This window comes from Camelus ferus, chromosome 14 (assembly GCF_009834535.1).
Source record: "Camelus ferus isolate YT-003-E chromosome 14, BCGSAC_Cfer_1.0, whole genome shotgun sequence".
Lineage (NCBI taxonomy): Eukaryota > Metazoa > Chordata > Mammalia > Artiodactyla > Camelidae > Camelus > Camelus ferus.
In genome coordinates this window covers 22292777-22317879 of record NC_045709.1, presented here as the reverse complement: position 1 = coordinate 22317879, position 25103 = coordinate 22292777, and the positions used below count along the sequence as shown (strand labels likewise).

The window sequence follows — 25103 nt, the reverse complement described above, 5'->3', positions numbered from 1 at the left end:
AAAATGTGGTGCGTACATATACACTATGGGCATCATTTCAGCCTTAAAGAGGAAGGAAATCCTGACACCTACTACCGCACGGATGAGCCCTGAGGACGTTATGCTCTGTGAAGTCAGTCAGTCTCAGAAAGAAACACAGTCTGATCCCACTTAAATGAGGTACTCAGAGTAGGGAGAGTCATAGAAACAAGAAGTAAAAGGTGAGGCGAGGAGCTCACAGGCAGGGTGCCCGCCGCCAGTGCCGCACCAGGGTGGGCGGATGTGGGAAACGCGACGCCGAGGCAAGACCTGCAAGGAGAGGTGGGTGATGCGCCCGGGGCACGGGAGCTGCCGAGACGGACACCCCGACGTGAGGGGTACTGAGGACCAAAGCACGTGACCGAGCGTGACCGGCAGGTGGCCGGGAACCTGGGGAGAGCGGTCTGACCGACCATCAGGGCCGAACGCACGCCAGCTCCGGAGGCCACGGAGCCGTGTGCAGGCCAGACCGCTGGGGCAGGTGCGGCAGGAACCCCGAGGGCGCCGCTCCCCCAGGGTCACGGGGGGCTGCTCACCTGTGTTCCAAGACAAGGCACATCCAGCACCTCTGCAGGCAGAGGGGAGGAGGTTAGAAAGGAGGAGACGGATGACACACAATAGTCAGAAAAGCTGATGAAGCGACACCTGTGACAGGGTGAGGGGACACTGCCTTACGTTTGCAAAGCACTGTCACTTCAAGAACCTCCTGCATCCTTACGTCGCTCTGTGAGACAGGCCGAGCCAGAATGTTCCACCTGAGGCAACCAAGCTGCCCTGAAGCAGGAGGCGCGAGGGCCAGGAACCTGGCGCTCCTGGTCCCAGCAGGTAACTGGGACCAGACAAGTCTGAGACCACGGGGAGCGACGGGTCGAGACGGGTATGAGAGGATGCCAACGAACCGCGGTGAACTTTACTAGGTAGCAAGGGACTGGGGGCACTTAAAGAGCACACAGAACCGAGATGACAAGGGTCTAGGGCTCACTTTAAAGCACTGCAGTGATGAGGAGGGAGACAAAAAGGAGAAGGGACAAATGAGGCAAACATGGCCAACGTGCGACCACCGAATCTGGGAGGGGAGTATGTGGGGTTCATATTAGTCTCCCTGTTTCTGTTTATTTTGGGATTTTCGTTATAAAAGTTAATTCTTAGAAACCTAAAGCAACAAGCTCACACACACACACTAACCAAGAAGCGGCACAATCTCACACATTAAACCGCAGCGCTATCTTGAAACACCACCATCCCTCTGTGGGAGTCCAAGGTTTTACAAAGCGTCTAAAACACAAACACTCCAACTTCATTACGCGAGTGGCCCTGACCTCTTGAGACGCCCCAAGCGAGGAAGACGCACTGCGGAGCCCACGCCCCCAAGACACCTCCCTGTAAACAGCTCCGAGGAAACAAGACTCACTGAAACTCACTACTGGCAGAAAGGAATCAAGTCCTCGAGCATAAAAATAAAGTCAACCATCGAGGGACACATTAAACAGCTTCAGAGTGACCAGGGAGGGAGGCTGCGAGCCCCATTCAGAGACTCAAACACTTTTAAATGCGGTTTTGATTTTTTTCCAACCATGTGACTGTATTAACCACTGAAAAATAAAGTAACTACATATATGCTTTTCATAATGTAAAGAATTACCTCTACCCTTCCCTGAAGAATGTGAGACTTGAAAAGGAAAGAGAACGAAGGCACGTTTGCTCCGAGGCTCCCCATCGTCGCCGTGCCCCGCTTCCCAGGACGACCTCACAGTTTCTGCACATTAACCTCTTACCTTACTTGTACCAGGTTCTTTCTTCTCCTCAGCTGAATATCTGAGAAACTGAAACTAAATCTGAAGTATTTCACATAAAAGCAAAGACAACCCCTGGGTGACCTGAAGAAAAGCTCACGTCAAGGACAGGCCCTCAAACTCCGTGTTTTGTGTCAAACCACACACTTGCGTCTTCACTTGCAAGTAGAGGAGACCAGCGTGGATTCAGAAACCTTCACGTGGCTGCGTCCTAATCTCCCCCCCAAACTACCACATTTTCCCTCTGCTTTCTCATCCATTACCTGCGCCTCTCAGCCCACTCTTGTCGATCAAGATTATTGAAACCTCAGCCCCAAATTCCATCAATTTGCCTTTTAAGCTACTTAAAACAGATGTTTCAAACCCCTGATTCTTACAACCCCACTTGAAGCACTTCTGCATCCCTTTTCCTGTTTTTTTTTTTTTTTACGGAGTCAACAGCCAAATAAATGAACTAAAGGCCCTGTGGATGTCAGGTGGGCGACACTGTGTTCCTGGGACAGTGGTGACTTCTTACTCTAAAGACCATTCGGACTGCTGGAAACCTCTCAGCAAAGGAGCATTTTGTTGTGTGGGTGTGTGTGCGCGCACGTGTGTGCAGGCAGGGGAGAGGTACTTAGGTTTATATGGTATTTACTTCAGTGGAGGTACACTGGGGATTGAACCCAGGACCTCACGCTTTATCTCAAGGCGGGAGTGACCCCGTGACCTGGAGGCCAAAGGCACCGCACATGAGCTGGCCTATTGGCCACGTGCAGGTCCCCCTCGCCTGCACACGGCCACGCCGCGGGGAAGCACAGACAGGGCCCCAGCCCAGCACTGCCTCCTCGCCCAAAGCTGAGAGCACTCTGCTACGGATGTAATACAGTCACTGCCCTTCAGATGAGTGTCTTCCCAGGCAGCACTGAACCTCCTTCAAAGACCTGAGACAGCACTTCCAAAGCAGCGCCTGGAGGGGCCGTTCTCTAGAAGGGCTACAGTTGGCCAGCTCCGTGCCCTCCTGTTAACTTAGTACTGAGGCCACCAGCACGGAGGGAGGGGAGCGCAGGGGCAAAGCACGTGCCCAGCCCGCCCGAGGTCCAGGTCTGTCCCCAGCACCTCTGTTAAAATAAATAAATAAATATGGAGACAATGACGCCCTACTGGAAATTTTGTGGTGACAACTAAAAAATGAATAAATAAATAAATAAACCTAACCACCTCTTCCCCAAAACAAAAACAAACACACAAACAAAAAACCCAAAGAAACCATTAAAACAAATGAAATCTAATTTTAGTGAGGTGCCTCCCACCCCTGCTTGATGCCCGGGTAGAAGGCACAGAACAAAAGCGCTTCGCGGTATAACACCAATCGAGGAAACGCCTCATCGTGACGCGCGCCAACACGCTTCAGTAGAGAAAGCAGCACGGGGCTTTCCTCCTCCGCTGCCTGAGTTAATCCTGCCCTTCCTACCCGGCACAGCTGAAACAGGACCCATCAGGACAAAGTGGTGCTGAGTGAGTCACGGCAAAGATTCTGAGATTTCAAAACAGTCCTATTGCGCACGTAAAGCTGCCCGGGACATAAACAGTTTTAAACGTGCCACTCTGAACAGGCCTCCACGTTCCGTGGGCTCACATGCAAATGTGAGAAGGACAGAAACAGGGTGAACGCGGGGAGAGCAGCGCAGCTCCTCGCCTGCGCAACCTAACGAGGCAGACACAAGCCGGGGGGGGACTGCGAAACCAAGTCCTCTGGACCCTCATCTCACGTGTCTCCTTCCAGGCGCGCCTGCGACGAGCGCCGCGCCGAGTCCGCCTCTGCTGCTGGCAGTGGTTCGGCAAACGTGCGCTGAGCCCCCCAGCCCCTCAGGCCAGAAACTGGCCACCACCGGTTCCAGCCAAGTCCCAGCCCCACGTGCTCAGATGAGGAGGACCTGGACACCACACACAGGAAGGGGCGGGGTCCAAGATTTCAGGGAGACATGAGCCCAAACCACAGAAGGACAGGACCCCCAGAACAAGGCTGACCCGGCCCGTGAGCACAGCCTCCTGCCCGGACCAAGTGACCCGCGGGCAGGTGCCGGCCACACCCACACGGGGCTGAGCAGGTGGACACGGGCTTGTGACGTGGGCGCCCGAACGAGGAGAGAGAGGCTCAAGAGACACTCGTTTCCTCCTCCTCTCAGGCGAGCAGCTCTCAGAAACGTACCTCTCTGCGCGGATCACACCACTGTAGTAGGGGGGGTCCCACGGCATTAACTCCTGCAATGGAGAAATTCAGCATTAGGAAAGCTGCTGCCTAGTTTACACGTCTTCTCAGTCATCTAGCTGGCTTACAAAAAGCGAGACCTGTTACTGTATCAGAGAAGTTCTATAAAAACTTAGGACGTGGCAGGAAACAGGTGCCTTTCTTTCGACTTCCCTGTGATCAGTGAGCGGAGAAGTATAAACAAGGCATAGTCCCAGAACCTGGGGAAAAGGTGGGCAAGAGTCAACCTGAATGTAAGCTAGTGCAAGTCCGCGCTAACAGACCACATCAGCCACACTGAAGTTTCTCCCAAAATGCATTCTCCCAAAATGCAAGCCACGCATCAGCCCATCAGACGTGCTGCAGGGAAGGTCAGGGAACCAAGGGAAGATTAGGGCTCTTTCTAAATCTAAGCAGGAAGCTTAGGGTGGATCCCCAAGTAAAAGCAACAATTTAGCATGTAACTAAGGCAGAATTAACTCTAATCTTGGCAAAGAAAATATGTCATAAAGAAGTCTCGTAACACTCATTTTCGACACCTGGGACAGACAGTGACAGGGAAGATGTCTGAACACCTGCAGGGCTCACCCCCTGCAGGCTGTCCAGGTGACAGAGTGCAGGTGAGGCAGACAGCCTGGGACCAGGCTTCCAGTCCCTCAGCTGTAATGATGGGGACATGCTGTTTCGGCTCCAATGCTTCCCCGTTTCCCTCCTCCCCACAGCCACCCGGGAGCCCCCGGCCCACTCCTCCATCACACCCAGGCCCTTCTCCCTGCCTGGAGGGCTCTTCCCGAGCCGTTGCCTGGCGAGCTCCCTCCTTTTTCCATGTCTGCTCAAGGGCCACCTTCCTGGAGAGGTCTTCACTGCCCAGGCCACAGAAAACAGCAGCCTTCATCCACTTCTCCCAGCAGCACCTCACCCACAGCCCCACCCCCACAGGACCAGCACACAGTGATTTTTCTCCTGTTTACGATCTCTTTTCTTCCCCTAGAACGTAAGCTTCACGAGGGCAGGGGTTTGTTGGCACTTTTCCTACTATTTCCAGGCACCCAGAAATCTGCCCAGTACACAGAACACCCTCAAGACTTACTTGGCGAACGAATCAAAAGCATCTCCCAGACAGGGCTGCCTAACACATCTGCACTGCCGAACAGAACGCCCAGTGCTGAGAACAGCTTACGGTCGCTGCCCTTGAAAATCTCAGCTGAGGCATCATCCCCTCCAACGACAAGGCGCTCTTCCTCGCGCGCTGGGACCATGCTTTCCTCACAGAACGTGACCCACGGGAGACGTGGAGGTTTACTTTCTCCCCCTGAGCGCCCGGAGGGCAGGCCTGGCCCCCGGACCACACCCCTGCGTGCTCACTTCCCGGCACACACGTGACCGCCTACTCTCTGCTACGGCCCAACACGGTGCGGGCTCTGATGAAGCAGGGACAGGACATGACCCGGCCCCAGGAGCTGACGAGGGTCCAGCCGACTGGAGAGCCACGCGTCACATCTAGGACACTCTGCCGTGTGACAGAGCCCAAAAGAAGGCCCACATCTTGTGGGGAGAGCAGGAAGTGCCTGCAGGAGACAAAGCCGGTGCTGAGGCTGGAAGACCGGGAGCCCATGACCCAGGTGCACAGCGTCTGCTGGCCCAGAAATAGCCGGTACAGTTAAAAACAAAAGCAGGGAAAGCAAAGCGCAAGGCAAGTGACGAGAGCACACGAGCACCACGCCGCCTCAGCAGGGAAGACACCCACCTGCTCCCGGGCGGCAGAGGACGAGGCTGGAGGAGGACGTGCGGGTGGGAAAGCTGAGACTCAAAGGTGCTGTGAGAATTACAGGGAGTGCATGAAAATTCCACACAGAGTAAGATCAGATCTGCGCTTCAGGACAAGCCCTATGTGCTGGGGGCCTGGTCCACGTCTAACACGGGGCTGGGCACGCGGCCGTGCTGCCTGAATCCGTGGCCACAACCGCGGGCCAGGAGGCCAGTTCACCAGGTGCAGCCACATCCAGGCGAGAAGGGACAATGACCCGGCCCAGAGCTATGGTGAGGGGGCGGAGCAGGCCGGGAGTGAAACACCCGCAGGACTCCTTGAAGCACAGTCGGTGGGGCTCATGACACAGGGGGGCCCGCGTAGGGCTCGCAAGTTCACCCTCCTAACAAGTCCCAGGAGCTGCTGCTCTCCTGCCCGGGGGACCACATTTTGCGAACTGCTGGTCCCGGGTCTGGCTAGGGCAGCAGGGTGAACGGCGGCCCCTTCACCAAAACAGGGCTTCATGAGAAGACTGGGCACCCCTAGCATCTGCAGAACAGCCACAATCAGTAACCAAACACAAGTGTCTGGGGAGGACAGTTTCTGGTCATATCAGCTTTTAACGAATTAGCTTTTGGCAACACACTTTTCCTGCTTCCGCCCTCACCAAACTCAATTCTGATCTATGATCTAGTTTCTAAGTGGACCCACCTACCCGGCTGAAGCGTGCAGAGGACAAAGCCTGGCTCCTGTGCTAGACGCAGCTCCCACCACAAAGCAACAACCGACACGCTACTCTAGCAACTGGTGAATCTGGCAGCACGAGTCTGCCTCGCAGTGGTTGTATCTGGGAGGCTACTGAGCAGTTTCTAAGTCTCTAAGACTGGCTGTGACAGGAAGCTCCCACCCAAGAATCCCCCCAGGACCACCCCCAGAAGGATGGCGCAGGACCCGGGTGACCCCAAGCACCTCGAGCCAAGTAAGAACCAGGGTCCTAACACCTGGGATCCCGTCCCTCTTCAGGGCCCACTCTGGCCACAGGGACACGTGGTCTGACTGTAAGATCATGTCATCATTTGACCTGAAGACAGAAAACCACACTCCAGGGCTTTCAGGGGGAGGGGGTACACTTTGATCTACGTAACTGAGCAAGGGCAGCACTGACACGGGGCCGCCACCGGCCGGCACCCTGCACGGAGCCCCGACAGCTGCTCCAGAGACGCCGGCTGCCGCGGGATGGAGGCAGCCCCACACACGCAGACCCCCACACGCCTCGTGCGGGGGACGGTGTGTAATGTCAGCTGACCAACAGGAACCCCGGCCTTCCTGGAACGTCAGGCCCAGACATGTGATCAAGCACTTCAGTACTGTGTTCTTCAAATTCAAGGACCCGGAACAAGGCTGAGCGCACCTTCAGCAAGTCAGCTCTAGGGTCGGCAGACAGACCTCAGCTGACAGGCTGCTTCTGTTACAATGAAAACATTCCAACAAGGTCACTTACGGAATTCTGAGGATTTAGTTTCATTTTCATCCCTCGCATCATCTCAAACTCTTTTGTAGTTCTGTAAAACAGGTTCATTGTGGATGGTTAGGACAAAACTTTCATCCTTCCATTATAGAAGAACTAGTTTGCTTATGTTACATTCAACATTCATGGTAAGATTGGAAGAAATTTGTCACGTGGACATCGTGAACCAGTGTGAATCCAGATTTCACGTGTGTTGGACAAGACGGTGACATGCACGTCGGTGAAATTACTTCAATTTCCACCTTAAAAAGCTCCCTGGCAGGTATGTGCCTTCAAAGCACTAAAGCCTGGAAAAGTGAGCACCGTTATAGAAACACGCAAAGTCTCATCAGCAAACTTTCAATCACTGCTTTTTGTGACACCTTAAAAAAGTAAAAGGCTAACAAGTTACTTTCTATAAAAGAATATTAATGTGGATTATACTTAAGATTGCCATTCATAATCCCTCCCCTACCAGCTGCACTGCCCGACTAGCTGAGCAACAATCACACATGCACTCAATATTTGTAGAATATGAAGTTTCTGTTAGAATTAACTGCTATAAACCACTGTGAAATTATGAAGATATATAAATAGCCAGGGCCTACTGTACAGCACAGGGAACTATATTCAATACCTTGTAATGGCCTACAATGGAAAAGAACATGAAAAGGAACATACACACATACATGTATAACTGAATCACGATGCTGTGCACCTGAATTAACACGCCATTGTAAACCAGCTGTACTTCAATTAAAATTTTTTTAATAAAAACTATGGAGCTATATTTGCCCAAAATATAATCTATAGCTACATACAAGTGAAAAACAGTAACACTTACCAGCAAAGCAAAGTAGAATAAATTCTTAAATAACTGCGTAGTTAACACTACTTCATTGTATCAAAGCCACAACAGTTCACTGGATTAGACCATTTTAGAATTGACAAATACAGCCCAAATTGGAGAGCACTGGGTTCTAAGGCACATGTTTATAACAGAAAATGGAAATTTGAGCTAAAATTGACTGTGTTGGTGCAAACAGCAACTGAGTGAGACAGCTTTGGGAGAAAGGGCATCAGCCATCTCCTACGAACCGTGACGCCCCTCCTCCCGGAGCCCCCAGCGTCCGAAGGCTCCTGGGGACGGGCCTCAGCCGCACCCTACAAGATGCCACGGAGGACGAGGGCCGCGACCAGAGGGCCGGCGCAGCGGGAGAAGGCGGGCGGGTCCCACCAAGGACAGGAGAGCACGTCAGCCTGGATTGCAACGCTGAGGCAGAGCCCTCTTAAAACGCACAAAATGGAAACACAGGTCTCTTGACACGCCCGTGAGCCACCCGTATTTAGACCAAAAGAAGAGAAAGGCTACCCTGTGAGCTTGTTACAGAATGGACTGTACAAGCCAAAACATACAGTCTCAGAAAGGCTTGGGCATTTTTAAAAATTACACATCAATGACACATTCCTGAAACAACGGCCTGGTTAACCAGAGGGGACGGCCTAGCTGTCCAAGGTCGTCACCTTAAGACACCTTTGTGCTTTCAAAGTACATCTCACAGTTAACTTAAACTCCTGTTGGCTGAGCCCACAGATCCAACTCAATATTCCAACGCTTATATTCTTAAGAGGCCACGTCCTAATTTTTTAATAAATCAAGTCTTTAAAAACAAAACCTAAATCACACACATGCTGAGGAGTGGAGTAAAAACTAACCTTTCAGAAAGTTTGTCAGATAGTTTCTCGAGGAACTGCATGACGGTCTCTAAAACGAAAATCCAAAAGAAAACACCTTTAATTACGTAAAATAAAACGAACATACCTGTTAAAATTACCATGCTGCTCACAGAGTCCACGCACTGCACGCCCTCAAGGCGGGGAACCTCGGAGGAAGCGGGGCTGCTGGCATACACTAGGCACTTCCAGACGGTGCCAACTCTTCATGAGGAAAACAAGTTAAACTGACCTGGTGATAATCCGAAGTCTTATGCTGTATCCCCAAATAAAGAGTTAATGGGGAGCGAGAGAAAAGAATGCAAAGTTTCCATCTGTTTCTATGTATTCATACACGAAAGGGAAAAAAAACGTTTCTTAGATGTGTCTAAATTCTTGTGAGTTTTCAAGTGATAGCAAGACACTGATGTGTTCATAAAAATCAGTACAGTTTTAAGGACCAGATTTTAAAAATCGATGTTTGGGGGGAGCAACTATTTTTATTTTTACACCCAACACCAGAATGATCTATTCAGGACCAATATCTAAAGAAAATACAGCGAAATTAGAACATTAAAAATTTAAGCTGTTATAACCTTTTTACTACTTAAAATACTCCAGCCATAAGTCATTACACTGTACAAACCCATAAAGGCCATGTAGTGGAATCACCATCATTTCCCGTGAGAGGACATTTTTCATGTGTATTTTTGAATTTAGCACCTTTTGCCACTGATTTACGCGGATAGAGCTTTCATATGTATTTCAGAGGGAGCCACAAACACTGTTTTTCTATTTTCCAGATGATCTTCTAAATGGTTTTAAGTTTCTTGCTCTCTTCAAATTATCTCTTTTTGAGTAAAATAAAACGCTGGGGCAAAAGGGAGGCTGACCTAAACCAGGAGCGAAGCTGGGGGTTTCCTGCCTCTGACAGCACCCACCAGGCCTGGGGCCTGCGACCCGGGCAACCGCCCCGGGCACCCTGTTAGATGGCAGGTCGCCTCCCTACCGCTCCTGCCCCACCCAGTCCTCTTCCCCTTAACCTGTGCTGATCACGGATGCACATACGCTTTACCTGCTTTTGGTTCTTGTCTGTCTCCCTCACAGGGGTACACGCCACACACGAGCAGGGATCCCCGCCCGTCATGCAGGGATTTACCCCCAGCCCTGGTAACACCTGGCATGTGGCCCGTTCCCGCCGACTCACTGGACGGACGTGGACAAGGTGGGTGACAGAAAAGACAGGGCTGTGGTCCCGGGTGGCCTGTCGGAGACCATGGATATAGAGCTGGGGTTTGGGCTTCAGCTCAGCCAAGTCTTAGCAGTTTAACCTCACCGTGGGTTCCCCATCTGTGAAATGGGTACGACTGTCTACCTCACACGGCTGCAGAGGAATTAAATGAAACAACGGCCCAGAGCTGGCGTCACACCGTCATTAGCTGTTGTGTAAAATAATGCCACTTGATCGTAACACTGGGGTGACAAGAGTGACTATGGAAAAGCACTCAGGTGACATTATAACTGTTCAGAGATGAACCACCCAAAACAAATTGCAAGCATCCTAAGGGTTCAGGGACAGGGGAGTCTAAGGGATGTGAAAACGTTTAACAGGCAGGTTTTGAGCTGAGCACTAGAACACTGGACAGGACTGTCACAGGCAGACATGCAGGGAACAGGAGGGGCCACGGAGTGCGTGGGACACGCCCAGGGCTGCACAGCGGGCCCCACCAGGCCAAGGGACAGGGCTGCCCACAAAAGAGAGACAAGGCAGGGTGGACCCAACGAAACCTCGGAGAAGCTATGAACATAGCAGAGGAAGAAAGGGTAACTGAGGGAGGGACACACACGGGACAGGCCCACGGAAATGACCCTCCCCTGCAGAGCTCCCTCTCGCTCACAAACTCCCTCTCATGATGCTACGGCCCCTCCAGATGCATGACCAGAATCCGGGTTGGCCCCTGCCAGGTCTTCCTTCCTCTCAACCTATCACAAAGTCGTGTGAATCGAACCCCTAGAATATACCCGGACTCTCAACAGCTCCACCATCACGACCACCCGACCCCAGACCCAGTATCTAAACTAACTGAAATGTAATCAACATATTGCACACAGTTATGCCATTTTCTCTCACATCATAAACTGTAAAGAACCCCACAGAGCACACGGCAAGCTCATCAAAGCCCCAGGGGAGACGCTCCCGCCTGGCACCAACCTTGCCAGGCAGCCCTCCTCTCTCAGCGCAGGTGGGGACCCGGCACCAACCTCCCCAGGCAGCCCTCTTCTCTCAGTGCAGGTGGGGACTCCGTGGTTTTATGTGACCTGGCCTGCACTCAGCCTCGACTTGAGCAGAAAGACAGCGTGCCTGTCCTGTCTCACGCTAAACCTAATCCATCTGGTTAGACTGAGCACAGAGACCAGTTTGGTTAAAACGAAAATAATTGAAATTAGCATCAGTGAAACTTTTAAGTATGACCTGCTCTCAACATGCCGACAAAATACATTGGTTGGACAGGACATATTCCAAATTATTAGCTCCATTTAAAAGTCGTGTCTAATAATGACACAGACAACCTCCATCAACGGTCTCTAAGGACATGAAACAGAGAACACAAATTCACAGCTACTTAAAAGCAGGAGTTCAGCCCCATAAAAACCCTGTTTTGTCCTCAGAAGCTGGATCAACAGGCTCACCTGGGTTTCCGGCTATCGCTCCCTGGAGGGCTCTGTGGGCGTAGGTAGGGTACCCCACTAACTGGGCCAGAAGATCTCTGCTGCTGAGCAGTTCCTCTAGACACTGCAGCTGACCAGCATCGGGATACAGAAAAACCTTATAAGCAGCTTCTCGCACCTGTTTGAAGAGTAAATGGTGAAACACACTCACCACAAAACAAAGTCCTACGTGGTAAAAAACAGAGGCAGCCCCCCACCACTCCGTTCTGCGGGTGAGCGATGCTTAAACGTAACAGTTTCCACAAGACGAATGAAGCCTTTGGATTCACCAGCTAGTGCAGGAGACACCATCACACTCGACCAGGGTCTCTGCTGGGAGCCGGGGGGGGGGGGGAGGACACAACGACCCAGTGCACGTGCCACAAAGCACCGTCCCTGGGGGAAGACACCTGCATCGGAGCCCTGAGCAGTCGGGACTGGCGATGGTCCCTCTGCTCATCAGCCCCCGGAAAGGAAGAGCCCTTCATGAGACCGGAGTGATTAAACTGCTTTTGTTCTTCAAAGCATTTAGGGAATTAACGAGCCTCAGTTAAATTCCTAGCGTAAAGCAGCACGAACGTATTTTGAAGGCGTGACTGTGACCCCGGATCTGGGGTCACGGCAGCAGCAACGGGGCACGGGGCACACGCACCAAGTCATCCGGCGCCTCCGCGTGCAGACTGTCCACCACGACGTGGTCCCCGGCCGGCTCAAAGTGCTGCCGAACGTGTTCCGGCAAGAGCCGCTTCTCAATCTTGTTGGGAAAGTTGGTTCCCATGAGAAACGTGCTGCTCAGGTCCAAGATTTTCACGTTCAAGTCCACCGCTCTCTTACGCTGCACACGGGGGCAGTAAAGTTAACGTTTTACACCTAACTGAAGAGGCAGCTCTGAAGGCAGCAAGTCAGCAGACACAGTTAAATCGTAAATTAGTAAGACAGTAAATACACTCAGGGATACAACGCACACTGAATATATGGTGTCTGAAGTGTGTAATGGGGGTGACACACAGCAAATGTTAACTCTGCTTTTGATAACTGGCCAAAAAGTTACCCTTTTGGTTTTACAATGTCTGTAAGCTTTAAGATTTACGTAACTGCTAGAGTTCTAGTTTGAGTTCTATAATCTGTGAGATTAACCCCACTGGGAAACCTAAGTGAACCAGACGTCGTGGGCTAGTTGAATCTATTTGATAACAACACCTGAAAGTATTTTTAGACAGAAAACATTAAGTATTTGAAGGGCTGATTAGAAAACATACTCAGTCTTAAAAGGTTCAATACGAGGGCAGAGGAAGGGTCTTCCTGCAGCTCTTCCCTGAAGTGCAGAGAAGGGGCATCTCAAAGCTCTGCCGGGAACGTACCGGAGGGGCTACAGGAGGAGGGGACTCAGGCACTGTCGACGATTCGAGAGGGGCCGTCAGCCCAGAGTGGGTTTATCTTCAGTTTTCGGACACAAGGTCCTGAGAAACCCTGTGCTGTCAGAGGGGCACCACAAGTGTTTGGGATGAAACTTAAATCTGCCGTCCACAATGGTAACCAGTTACCAGTCAGAGTTTTCAGTCACCTGTTCCAGGAAAACTGGAGGGGCATCTGGACTTGGGCTCACAGTGGAATCATACACAAACCTTTCCAAGAAGGGGGTCAGTAGCCATTAACAGATTCTAAACTACACTATGACCCTGAAAAATTACTCCACAGCACTCATTTTTTTAAAAAAGATAACTATGAATGATGCAGATGTGCCCTTGATAATAAACTGGAAAAAGTATATATATTAATAACCAAAAGCATTTTCAACATGTAAAATTCAAACATCGTGGGAAAAGTAAGTTTCAGGACATGCCAAGGTCTTTATGTCCAGACTTCTCTCTGCCCGTTGTTTCTGAGGTGGCCATTTGTCGCCACCTGCTGGTGACCAGTGGAATAACCAAAAAAATGAAAGGTATCCAGAAATTGCACGATAGTTCCCAAAATTTTCCTCAAAGCCTTTACTTACTGAAATAAAAAGCATGATAAAGTTATTCCAAAGAATTTGTCACCCGTTACAATCCCTGGAAAAACACAAACTGTTTATTTTCTGACTTCACCAACAGTCTGCTAACGCATACAATTTCATCACTGAGATACTTCAATGTGTGGTGCTCTAAGAAGGCTATGAAATTGTTGTGTTTATTAAATGATTGCTAAGGAACACACTCCCTTTAAATGTTTCAATTATATTCATGAGACCTTAAAAATTAAGTAAGAAATAATCTGGAAAGAATAGAGGAAGACAGCAGGCCTCGATGACTTGTAGGTTACACTGTAGGTTTATTTTGAGCTCTTTTTCTACACGTAACATGTCTTCTTTCCACCCCATCCGAGGAGGCACCGCCGACCACGGACGTGGGAGGACGAGGCTTAGCCTGCTCTCGCCCTCAGCGTGGGTGGGTTCGCGGGCGCTGCTCTGCTGGGCCGGGCAGCTGCCCTGGGAGGACACGCGTTAGGCGAAAGCAGCGGTCTGGGCCGGGGGAGGCTGACCCTGACCTCGCACATGTTACACTTGAATAAAGCTGCCAAAACATCTTCCACGGAGATCACATACAACACTTATGCCCAGGACTCTCACTGGCAACCTCCCCCCGAAGGAGCCCAGCCTGACGACCAGCAGTGTTAGCACGATCGCGCATGCCCACTCCGCCCAACACAGGACGCGCTGAGAAAGGACCCACTCCCTGACCCGCGAGGCCGAGGACTGCGACACGCAACACAGCAATGACAACTCACACACAGACAAATGCTGCACACGTGAAACAAATGGATGTGAGTTCAGACGAATACACAATTCCACCACGATGGGGGACAGAAGGGGTGACAAAAGCTCCTCAGACACCTTGGCCTGAGGCAAAGCCTCAGTGGGGACTTCAGGGAAGCTGGGTGAGCAGAGGGCGAGGGGACACAGGGTGGGGGACAGGGGCAGGGGGTCAGGAGTCACTGGGAAAGCAGGGCCTCGAGGACCCTATTTACTTATGAGCCGCCACTTACACCCTTTCAATAGGCAGTGGGAAGTCACTGGCGGTTCCAGGCAGTAGAGTGACAACGAAATCAAGGCTTTGAGGAAGTGACTCCAGTGCTCCCAGGCAGGTTAGACGGACCACCCGGAGGCCTGCAGGCAGGGCCACCGGGCAGGCTCCGGAAAGGCCACCTCCTCCTACAAGCTCTGTGGCCTTGGGTCACACGTATGGCCTCCAGCGCCTTCACCCGGGAGACAGGAGCAACAGTACCAGCCTCGAGGCTGTTATGAGGAAGCACCTGATGAGAAACATATGACTGAAACAGCAAATGCTCAATCGCTGTTGGTTACATCGAGCGTCAGGAAGACGAGGGCTTCTGGGGGCCCAGGCGTCTGGTGATGAGGACCAAGATGCGTCTCTCCGGGGATGCACAGAAGCAAGCAGCTCCACAGAAACACTCCACGGGCTTGGTCGCTGAGACATAAGAGCTCCGGGAAGAGAAAAAACGCAAACTGGCTCCAAAGCTTCATCTGCGTGTCTCAGAGAATGGCGGCGTGACTGGCGCAGAGGCATTAATCACAAACTGCTTTGCAAAGGGGCAGATGTGTCCATCTCAGGCGATGTGAGTTTGTGGTCGACCCCACAGGCCTCGGGGACTGCTCTGTCAGGCCAGGAGTCATGCGCTGAGCCCGTAAGGCCACGTAAGGACATGGATGTGAGAGCGAACCCAGCATTGCTCAAATTCAGCTCCAATCGAAATGATGGTGTCTATGTATGACACGTATCCCCAAGACCCGCCCTCTAATGCCTAAGATGCTCTGATAAAGCAACCTCTACTGACAGGTGAGCGGCTTTGTACTCTATTAAGAGACACAGATGTATCTAAAAGAGACAGACAGCACTGCTGGAACAGTCTGGGTGCAGGCAGGTGAGGGAGACGCTGTGCAGCAGGCAGGCCCTCCAGGGCTGGTTGAGCCACCCTGTTCTTTCAACCCCAGGCCTCATGCAGAAAAGACTGAGCACTTGGGATGTTGGGTTCTAGAAAGAGCAGTGGCCAGGGTGAGAGGTCCTGGGAACTAAGGACGGGAACCTGAACACAAACCACTCTGTCCTGTGTCCACTTCTGTAAAATGAGGGGCCTGGACAGATCAGAAGGCCCCTCCCACCCCAGCTTAAACATCACACAACCCAGGCTTGCTGCTTCTGGAGCAAAGCCGTGGGGATCTGCTGAGGACAGGTATTGCGCGGATAATCACATGCACGTGAGTCCTCATGTCCTCCCTGCACACCTGCCTCAGACCTAACCTTCGATGGGGTCACCCTCCTCATTCACTCACTGCCTTCCTGCCACTGCCCGTCTCACCCCAACTCCCTGACACCTGAGATGTCCCACGTGTAGCAAGTCATCTTCTAATTCTGAATTACTGTGGGTGACAGGCCAGCTTCCAGGGAGCTTTATGTTCCAATACAACCTACAGAAGAATTTCATTGCATGAACAACCTATGCATTTTTGTAATATGGAAATCCAAGCCACACACAAGAAGCGTAACCATAGCAACAAGATACCAACTTAATATCAGTAAAATAGGAGCCAAAAAACAGAGGAAAGAGTTACCTTTTCTTTGTCTAGATGGATCCCACTGATTTCAAAATCAAACATAAACAGTTCAGCCACTCGCCTATAAACAAAATGAGCCCAGGTTACAACAGGTAATAATTATTAACAAAAACCAGTTTTTTGCAAAATAAATCCATCTTTTCAACTTACTACCAAAAACGCAGATGTCTCCACACATGCGCACGCGGGCACACAAGATTTGTTTGAAACCAGGAGCTTAACATCTTAGAAGCCAGGCCAGACGGCCCGCTGGCTGATGGGCTTTTACGTTCTCCTACAGACGAGCTGGCGCCACGTACACTGCGCTAACTGTGCAAGCCCAAACCTGAGCCAAGTGAATGACAGTTACTCCAATAGGGCCAAATGTCCGGCTGCCTCCTTCTAGAGGAAACGGACATCTTTTCAGCCATCTAGCTGTCTTCCTTCAAAAATATCTGCTGTATAACACACGCAGCACACCAGTAAGTACTCAACAGACACACATGCCACCTCACTGTGACATGGTGAGCGTGCACACACGGTTCACAATTAGCCTGTGTCATTCAACAGAACTACACTCCCAGCTGCTCGCGGGTGGAGACTCATACACACGTCCCGTAAGGCTTGGTCCCAGCCCGGGACACATTCTCTCTGAATGCATGAAGGCACGGTAAAAGAAATGACAAGTTTCGTAACGGGTACAAACCATGCTGAGGGAGCTGGCGGGCAGCATCAGCGGTGCCCTCGGACACGTCAGCAGCGTGTAAACCTCACCTTCTCCTGCATCACATTCGAGTGTAGGCTCTTCCTCTGCTTCAGCCCACCGTCCTCACCCCTTGTGAGGGAAGATTTCTCACTGTTTCAGGAATTAGTACAAGCATGTTTTGCACACCTCCAGTTTTTACTGATCATAAAACGTATCTTCAAACTTTACAACACGCCCTAATCTTCCTAACGTGTAACGGCTTCACCTGAACGTCAAGTATCAGCAAGAATAAAAAGCCTTAACAGAACAGAGAGCACCCTGGGTCACATCCAAAGCGAAGGGCGACTGCTCATCAGATTTCCCCTGTGGTTATTTTATACTTGGAAGTTCATCTTTTCCTTTCTAATTCTAAGCTGTTTTAGTATCATTTACTTTCCCACAAGGGACCAGGAAATTCAAAACACCAAATTCATAAATGAAAAAAAACGTGTGCACTGGAAACAAGACACTCCCATGTTGTGCCACAATGGTGTGGGCTGGGACACACGGCTCTTCAAAGGAAGCGAGGGACGCTGGTGCCCAGGAGACAGCGATCTGCAGCACTCATAAACACGCTCAGCCAGTCAGCGTCAAGGCGGCGGGGGGCCACCTCACAGCGAGGACGTCGGTTTTACTAAAAGAGAAGTAACGTGCTTTGTAGAAATCCACGGTTTTTAATCAGGGGCTCTGCTATGAGCTCCAACAACATTCGTTTAATTCTTGAAAACATACTTGTGGGGTGAATACGGGATTTTTCTGAGGTTGTGCTGAGGCCGGACGATGCCCAGCCGCGTGGCAGGAGACCGTCCCTGGGCCGGGTCTCCGGAAGCCGAAGGGCAGGAGGCAAAGAAGCAGAAGCTTCCACCAGGGCTCAGGGCCGCCATGTCGGTGCTGCAGAGCACAACCAGGAGTGGCCGCTCGCCCCGCAGAGCGCGCTCCTGTATTCAGAGTACAGACCTGTAAACGCCGCCGTGATAATTACTCATTTCAACTCCATCCAAGTCCCCGTAATTAAAAACATAAAGCAGTTTATCCTTGGACAGGTTTTCAAAGGCTTTCGGCATGAGGCATTCAGTTTTACCTCCAACTGGTGGCAGCTACTTAGAACATGAAGTCCTTTGATGCTGGGCCGGACGCTGAGTCTCCTGGCTAATGAGGACTGTTTTCTTTCTTTTTGATCCTGCTGCGTGCTTGGAGCCAGTTTCAAGTGTAGCACTTCTTTCTGTCAAGAACTTTTTTTTTTTTAAAACTACTTTTTGCTGGAATTAAGTTATCCAAATATTTTATCTGTTCTCCTGGCTTTCCTTGACTTTTCATAATGGATGTATTTATTTTCCAGGTTATCGGGTGCCAATATATTGCATGAACGGAATTAAAGTTCGACAGACCACATTAATAACTTAGTCATTTATGGTCTTTCTTAAATAACGTAAGGTGCTTCACTCAGGCCCAGAACGGCGTCTACCTCGCCCTGATCCCCCTTCCTCCACAGTCAACCTCAAAGTCACACCACTCTCTCGTAGCAAAGGTATTTTCTGTCGTTTCAACAAGAAAAAAGAAAGATAGTAGGGGGTGATAAATTGGGGGTGAGAATTTATTAGGCAACACAAGTTTATCGTATTACATAATACAGCCTTACTGCATAACAGCTTTACCGTAAACGTGTATGAAAAACTTAAAATCACTAATCCCCAAAACAACCACTATTAAAATCCTTGTATTTCCTTCCAGTATACGTCTTCCGTTCTTTCTTAAGGCAGTGAGGAGCATGTTTGATTAAATCAGGCGAGCCTGGAGAAGGCGGCTCAGTGCCCAGCACAAAGTAGGTACCGGAGAACACGTGCCGAGTCCACGTGAACGTTAGGTGCGCTGATCTGACTCCCTGACCCTGGAACACCCCTGTCCCGGGGGGCTGTCCCAGGTGGGCGGGGGACTCCCAATAGGACCCCTGTCCTGAGCAGCATAGCCCGAGGCAGCATGTCTGGTCTGGTGACGACCCCGGCCCAGTGGCTGACACCACAGCCCCCCGGCTCCCATCCAACCCACTCAGCTGTCACACCCCTGCCTACACCAGCTGGGACCAGCCACAGACTTTGGTGCCTTGCTTTTTCTTGTAAAACTGTATCATGAACATCGAATGTCCCTATCTTTAAACATTCTCTAAAAATGCAGCTTTTGAATGTTTACATTGTCTTGTCACACGGACTAGAAGTGTTTTCATTTCCCCACTCCCTCGAGTCACAGGACATCACCTCTTTACCTCCTCAGGGTAAAGTCCAAGAAACTAAGCTGATCAGAAAGTCTGCACATCGAGCTGCCACCTGCTGTCCTCTGAGATGCGTCAGCGCCAGCACCGCGGCGCTCCCCTCACCCTCAGCCCCGCCAGCCGGAGGGCCCCCACCGCACGGCTGCCTCAAGCCAGGTGCCCAGAGGGCACGGCACACGGGTCCTTCCACGTAAGCCTCATGGTCGCCCCAGGACGTGCTTTTACTCGCCTCTCACGGGGGGGACACCTGAGGCCCGGAGAGCTAGAGAACCAGCATCCAATCGCGGGTCCACTTCTGGGGGCCAGGCCTCCGGCCACGACGTCACACTTACCACCAGTGTCACACGCATGGCACTTGTTCCTCTAACAGCATCTGATGCTGTTCTTTATTCTGTGAAATGAGTTTTAGGAAAAGGATCCCTTGCCTGTTTTCCTATGAGACAGATTCGCTTTTTTCTTTTTCGGTGATTTGTAAGGCCTCTCAACACAGTTAACTGTGTCAACCCTTTGCCACGTGAGTGACATCCGTCCTGCTGTGTATTCCGACTCTGAATGGGGAAGGGCTTTGTCAGATCAAAGTCTGCGATTTTTTTTTTATAACCAAATCAATCTTTCTCTCAAGGTCTGATTTTGGTATCATGTGAAGAAAGACCTTCCACATTTCAAAATTATCAGCACTTTCATGGTTTCTTTTTAAAAAATACTTAAATCAAAATAATTAACTTTTTTCCCAAAATAGTTATCCACTGGCCTGACATCATCTACTGAAAACCAAGTCTTTCCCTCCTGATGAGAAACACATCCCAAATTCAGTCATGCATTCATGTGTCTGTGACTGAAATTTCTCTATTCTCTCGTTGACTTAATTGACTTTTCCAACATAAGTATAAAACGCTCTTTTAAACACAGCATCTTCATAGTGTGTCTTACTACCTGGAACAAGTCCTCCAGCACTTCCCTCTACCAGATTTCCCCCGCCTAGCCTGGCATATTTATCACCTACGGCTTCAAACTGTCTTAAGCGACAACAACAACAAAGATTTTCTTCAGCTGTGGGCTGCACAGCGCCCGACTCACAAGCCCTCGACTCACACAGCGTCCACCTCACACAGCCGCACAACTCACACAGCGCCCGACTCCCACAGCCGCACAGAGCAGTCAGGTTCCTCTTGCTGCCTAGACACAGCTTGCTTCCCATTTGAATATGCCCTTACACGCTTCCCAGGGCCGTGCGTGCGTGTGCGGGTGTGCGCGCGTGGAGGGTCTGTGCTCTGCCCTCCGGCGTTCGCCCTCACGTGGATTTCAGCTTTTGCTGCTCCTGGGACTGGGCTCTCCCCTCCACTGTACTTTCTGGACAGTGTGCTTGTTAAATTCCTTGCATACAAGAAAGCCCTTGCTGGTTCCGGAAAACCCCAACTCAAACAGATTTCTTTACGGCTGGGCTCCTTGGAGCCTCTCACATACTGAAACTCTCCAACAGGGGAAAATGCTGTGTTACTGTGTCTGATTTCCAAACTTTCTGACCAGCGGGGCCCTTCTGGGAAGACGTCTGCATACCTCCTAGAACTAGGGCTTCAGGGAGCGCACCTGAGAACACGTGCCACGGCTCCCTCTCTGCGTTACTGCCAGGACGGATGGCCCGCAGCTTGGCAGCAGCCGCCACTTCACCACACGCAGGCGCTCTGGGAGCCAGACGACACTGCTGGCGGCGTCCCAGTGCCAGAGTTCACGCATCACTTCGGACTCCCCCGCTCACCAGTCACCTTTCCTTTCTGGAATATCCATCTTCTACCCAACCCGTTTTTAATGTATGTATCACTTCGTTATTTTAAAGCTCCTACTGGCATCTTAGCAGCGTCTAGAAACATGGTCCGTGTCCTGTCAGCACGAGTCCTTTGCTCCCAGTCTGCTAGCGCACCTCAGTTTTCATACAGTACGTGCAGGAAAGCGAATCAGTGAAGTCAGGCCACAAGGAAGCTGTGGCCACGCGGCACCACACCAGCCGAGCACACGCCGGGCAGTCGGCAGGGGCTCAGCCTTCACTCACCCTGCTACGGCAGGCAACGTAACTGTCCGACAGACACATCACTGACGGCGCAGCGAGCTCCAGCGCGGCCCGAGCGCCAGATCAGTGACGTGAAGCGGGAGCGGCGAGCACCCCTGCAGGCAGGGGAGAGCAGCCCCTCCCGCCTCTCACACCCAGGTTAACGCAAGACTGTCATCAGCTGATCCCTGGGGAACACAAGCCACACACGGAGACAGACCGGAGAGGAGGCGGGACCAAGTAAGTGGGGACTGAGGAAAGCACAAGCAGGTAAGAAAAATGCCAGTCTCTGTGCTGTGACACAGATGACACGCAGGTGAGGAAAGACAGACCCCACCACAGTTCATAAGTAAACCTGAGCAAAGAAACATAATCCCCAAAGCGCCACAGCAAATGTATCTGTGAACCGACCTAGAAATTAGGTCTTTTCAATTCAGATCAATAACTGGAATCTAAGGAACCGAAGCACATCATTCAAGGCTCTTGACGTCCACCAGTGAATAAAACCAACTGGCTCGCGCCTTCTGGTGTGTCACCCACAGAACTTCAAGAACGCAGCTAACCGCAACTCCCAACCGTCAGTAGGACTCGCTCACAGGTGAGGCTCCTGCTGTGGCCGCAGCGGCTGGAGGCACCAAGGATGCGGCAGTGAGCGATCGGGCCAGGCCCCTGCCCTAAAGGAGCCTCCGGCCCAGGGGGAGAGGGATGATGACGCAACACATGAGCAAATGGGGCGATATGGGAGTGGTCGGGACCAAGAGCAAAGCAGGGAGGAGGATGGAGTGGGACAGGCGGAACGTGGGAGGACACACCGTAGAGTGAGTCCTAAGGAGGGTGCAGGGCCTGTCACCTGGGGAGAAACAGTCCAGACAGAGGGGCTGTGAGCGTGGGGACACCAGTCTCACCTTCACAGTCACAATCACAATGAATGCAAGGGAAGGAGTACCTGGTTTCTGGATCAAGAGAATCCACAAGTTTTTTATCAGCTAGTAATTTTTGCAAACTTTGATATAACTCCACATTTGTGTTCAACCTGGAAAAATTAGAAACAAAGAAAAATTAAAAGATTTTCTAACACCTTCTTTTCTTTCTTTACATCAATAGAATGTAATCAAGTTCCAGCACACATGCCCAGAGGTCTGGGCTGCTTTTTGTCTTGTTTCTTCCTCTGGACCATGAACACCTCAACAGTTAGTACAGGGCAGGCAGTGGGTCAGTATGAAGCAGGGTAGTAACCCTGGAAGGTCAAAGGACAAATGTAAAGCCACAGTCAATAGCTGGGGCCACAGGAGCAGACAGGGTGGGGTCCCACCTCCATCCAGAACCATTTGTTTTTCTAGAAAAGGAGAGGAGATGGGAGGGAGGAGGAACACACACCTGACATCCTGCCCTGAGCCCCCAGGGCCAGGGGCCTTTGCTCACCTGGGTAAGAGGCAGGTCCACACCATGGGGACAGATTGAGGTTAGGCTTCCGAGTCACACACCCGCTGCAACATGAGCCCCACAGCTACTGTGTGACCTGGGACAAGCTGTCCCAGCCGGTGAGAGCCTTGGCCACCCCAAGGGTTAAATGAGATGCCAGGCACGGCCCACACCCCCAGCGGCTGCGCCAGCCCACCCAGGCCCCTGCCTGAGCAGCACTCTCAACCCACCTGGAGGACTACCATCGGGTCCCGAGTCCTCCGCCCCAGAAACCAACAAGCCCTGGCGGCTGCTCTAGGAGCAACCGGCTCCTGGCCCGGGGATCCCCAGTTAAGGCCCATGTTCCCAGAGCCACCTGTCAGTTCCCACTCAGGGACTCTGGGATGGTCAGGTTGCCCAGTCAGTTCACAGTCAAAAAATCCATGGGTTTCTGCTGCCACAGTTCTCACGGGCCACCCCGAACACAAGAGGCACGAGGCGGCCCCACCGGCTGAGAAACGCTCAGCAGAAGGGCAGGCCAGCCTCAGCCCCAGGAACTGGGAGAAAGTCAGCAAGGACATCCACCTCCTCAGGTCGCCCCAGGGCCAGGTGTCACCGCTGGTGTCCCCGCCCAGGCCTCTCCTCCGACAAGGCCGGGACCCCGTCGGGGGAAGGGAGCGCATGTACCTCTCCACCGCGGTGCCGATGCTCCGGCAGGCCTCGTCAGCTGCCTCTCGGAAGGCAGCCTCGGGGTGAGCGAGCTTCACAAAGTCAGCCTGGGGGAGACAAAACCAGAAGGGAATGTGATGGCGTGTCCCCCCTGGGATCTGAGGACGGAAATGCAAACCTATGATTTTAAACGGGACGTCTGGCTGGACCCCAGCGTCTGCGTTACTGACACTTTCCTGAACGTCATGATTTCTGCTCCTCCCTGCAAAGGAAATACTCCTACCAGCTTTGCTGTGGGAAGTCTCTCTCCCTCAAATGTGAACATCAGGCGAATTCTTCCTACTTCTATCGTTCAGAAAAGCAGACTCCTGTTTCAGATAATCTAGAACTTTTCATCTGAGTCTTTGCACCATGGTCCTCACACTAACCTGGCTCAGGGAACTCAGGGAGGCTCTTCCTTCTTAAATTGACACCTGGTGCAGTTCCAAGGCGAGTGGGCTGCACCCCAGCCTTGGTGCAGAAGACAAGGCACATTCTCTCCACCACCGTGAAGCAAGCAGGGGGCCCGCGGGTGCCTCCCCGGCACGGGACTAGGGCTGCTACACTGACCTGAGAATTCACCTTAGAATCTTTTTTAATGAAACTACATAAAATCAGACTTTAGTCTCCACGTTAACTGCATCACAAGGCAAAAGGGCAATGTAGGGAAACGACAAAGCACTACCCATCTTCTCTCTCGTGAAGACGTGTGACTGTTACACAAAATAAAATCACCACAAGATCAAACTTCCTGATTTTATTATCAAACAGTTTTTGATGTAAAACCATTTGAATCCATAGTCTGATACAACACTTGTTAAACAGTAGGATAACATCAGCACTGAAGCACCTGAGAAGCGAGCTATGTAAAAATCACAACAGAGTATAAATCACTGACCTACATGTTGCCGAATTTACAATCAATATTAAAACTCAAAACACTAGCACACATCTTCAAACTCACTTGTGGTGGTGCTGAGGAAAATACTGTTACACAGCAACTATACTAAGAAAAAGAAAACAAAAAACCATTTGGTGGGGAACGTAGGTTATAAAACCACTGCCTTATAACACTACTGATCTCACTAGTGGTAAAGTCTTAAAAATTCAAAAAGATTCTTTGAACTTTTTCACCTAACAATTGACATGTATAAATCATGTCATTTTTTTAATATTATCAAACTTCATGAATATTTTTTAAAACTTCAAAAATAGGACAAGCTATGGAGCAGGAGTTAAAATCCTTCAGTGAAAAGCGAAAGTAAAAATGTGGGGCAAATCTGAGAGCACTGGTTAATGGAGATGGAAGCTAAGGCAACAAATCAGCAGTAAGTCTGGGATTTGGGGCCACAAAAGCCAACACCTGATCGCACGTAAGCGAAGCCTGCTGATCAACACCTTCCATCCAGACTTCAGCAACACAACCAGGCAGAGGAGGGTCAAGACCTCGTTTCTGGCAGGAGGTCTCCCAAACCCCAAATCCAGACGTACGCCTGCTGTGCACACACTGGAGGGTCAGAACCCAAACCCAGTGAAACCCAGAACTGGCCAGAAGGAGCCTGTAACATCTTACTCCACTCCCGGGAAAACCCCTAACACAGGCACTTCGTCCATTTCCTCAACACCGGGGA

The 25103-nt window shown here is 51.2% G+C and overlaps 1 protein-coding gene across 4 annotated transcripts in view; it reads right to left on the bottom strand.

The window, feature by feature from the left end:
• MIPEP (mitochondrial intermediate peptidase) overlaps positions 1 to 25103 on the bottom strand; it is an 87039-nt gene that overhangs the window by 54874 nt on the left and 7062 nt on the right. For 3 of the 4 annotated variants that reach the window (XM_032496441.1, XM_032496442.1, XM_032496443.1), the window contains 8 exons: positions 23452 to 23540; positions 22310 to 22396; positions 16327 to 16390; positions 12370 to 12552; positions 11700 to 11856; positions 9012 to 9060; positions 7290 to 7350; positions 4003 to 4055 (listed from right to left, as the gene is read on the bottom strand). In XM_032496441.1, the coding sequence (XP_032352332.1) occupies positions 4003 to 4055; positions 7290 to 7350; positions 9012 to 9060; positions 11700 to 11856; positions 12370 to 12552; positions 16327 to 16390; positions 22310 to 22396; positions 23452 to 23540 (743 nt within the window). Of the gene's footprint in view, positions 1 to 4002; positions 4056 to 7289; positions 7351 to 9011; positions 9061 to 11699; positions 11857 to 12369; positions 12553 to 16326; positions 16391 to 22309; positions 22397 to 23451; positions 23541 to 25103 lie in introns of those variants that run through there. The other variant, XM_032496444.1, reaches the window with a different exon arrangement.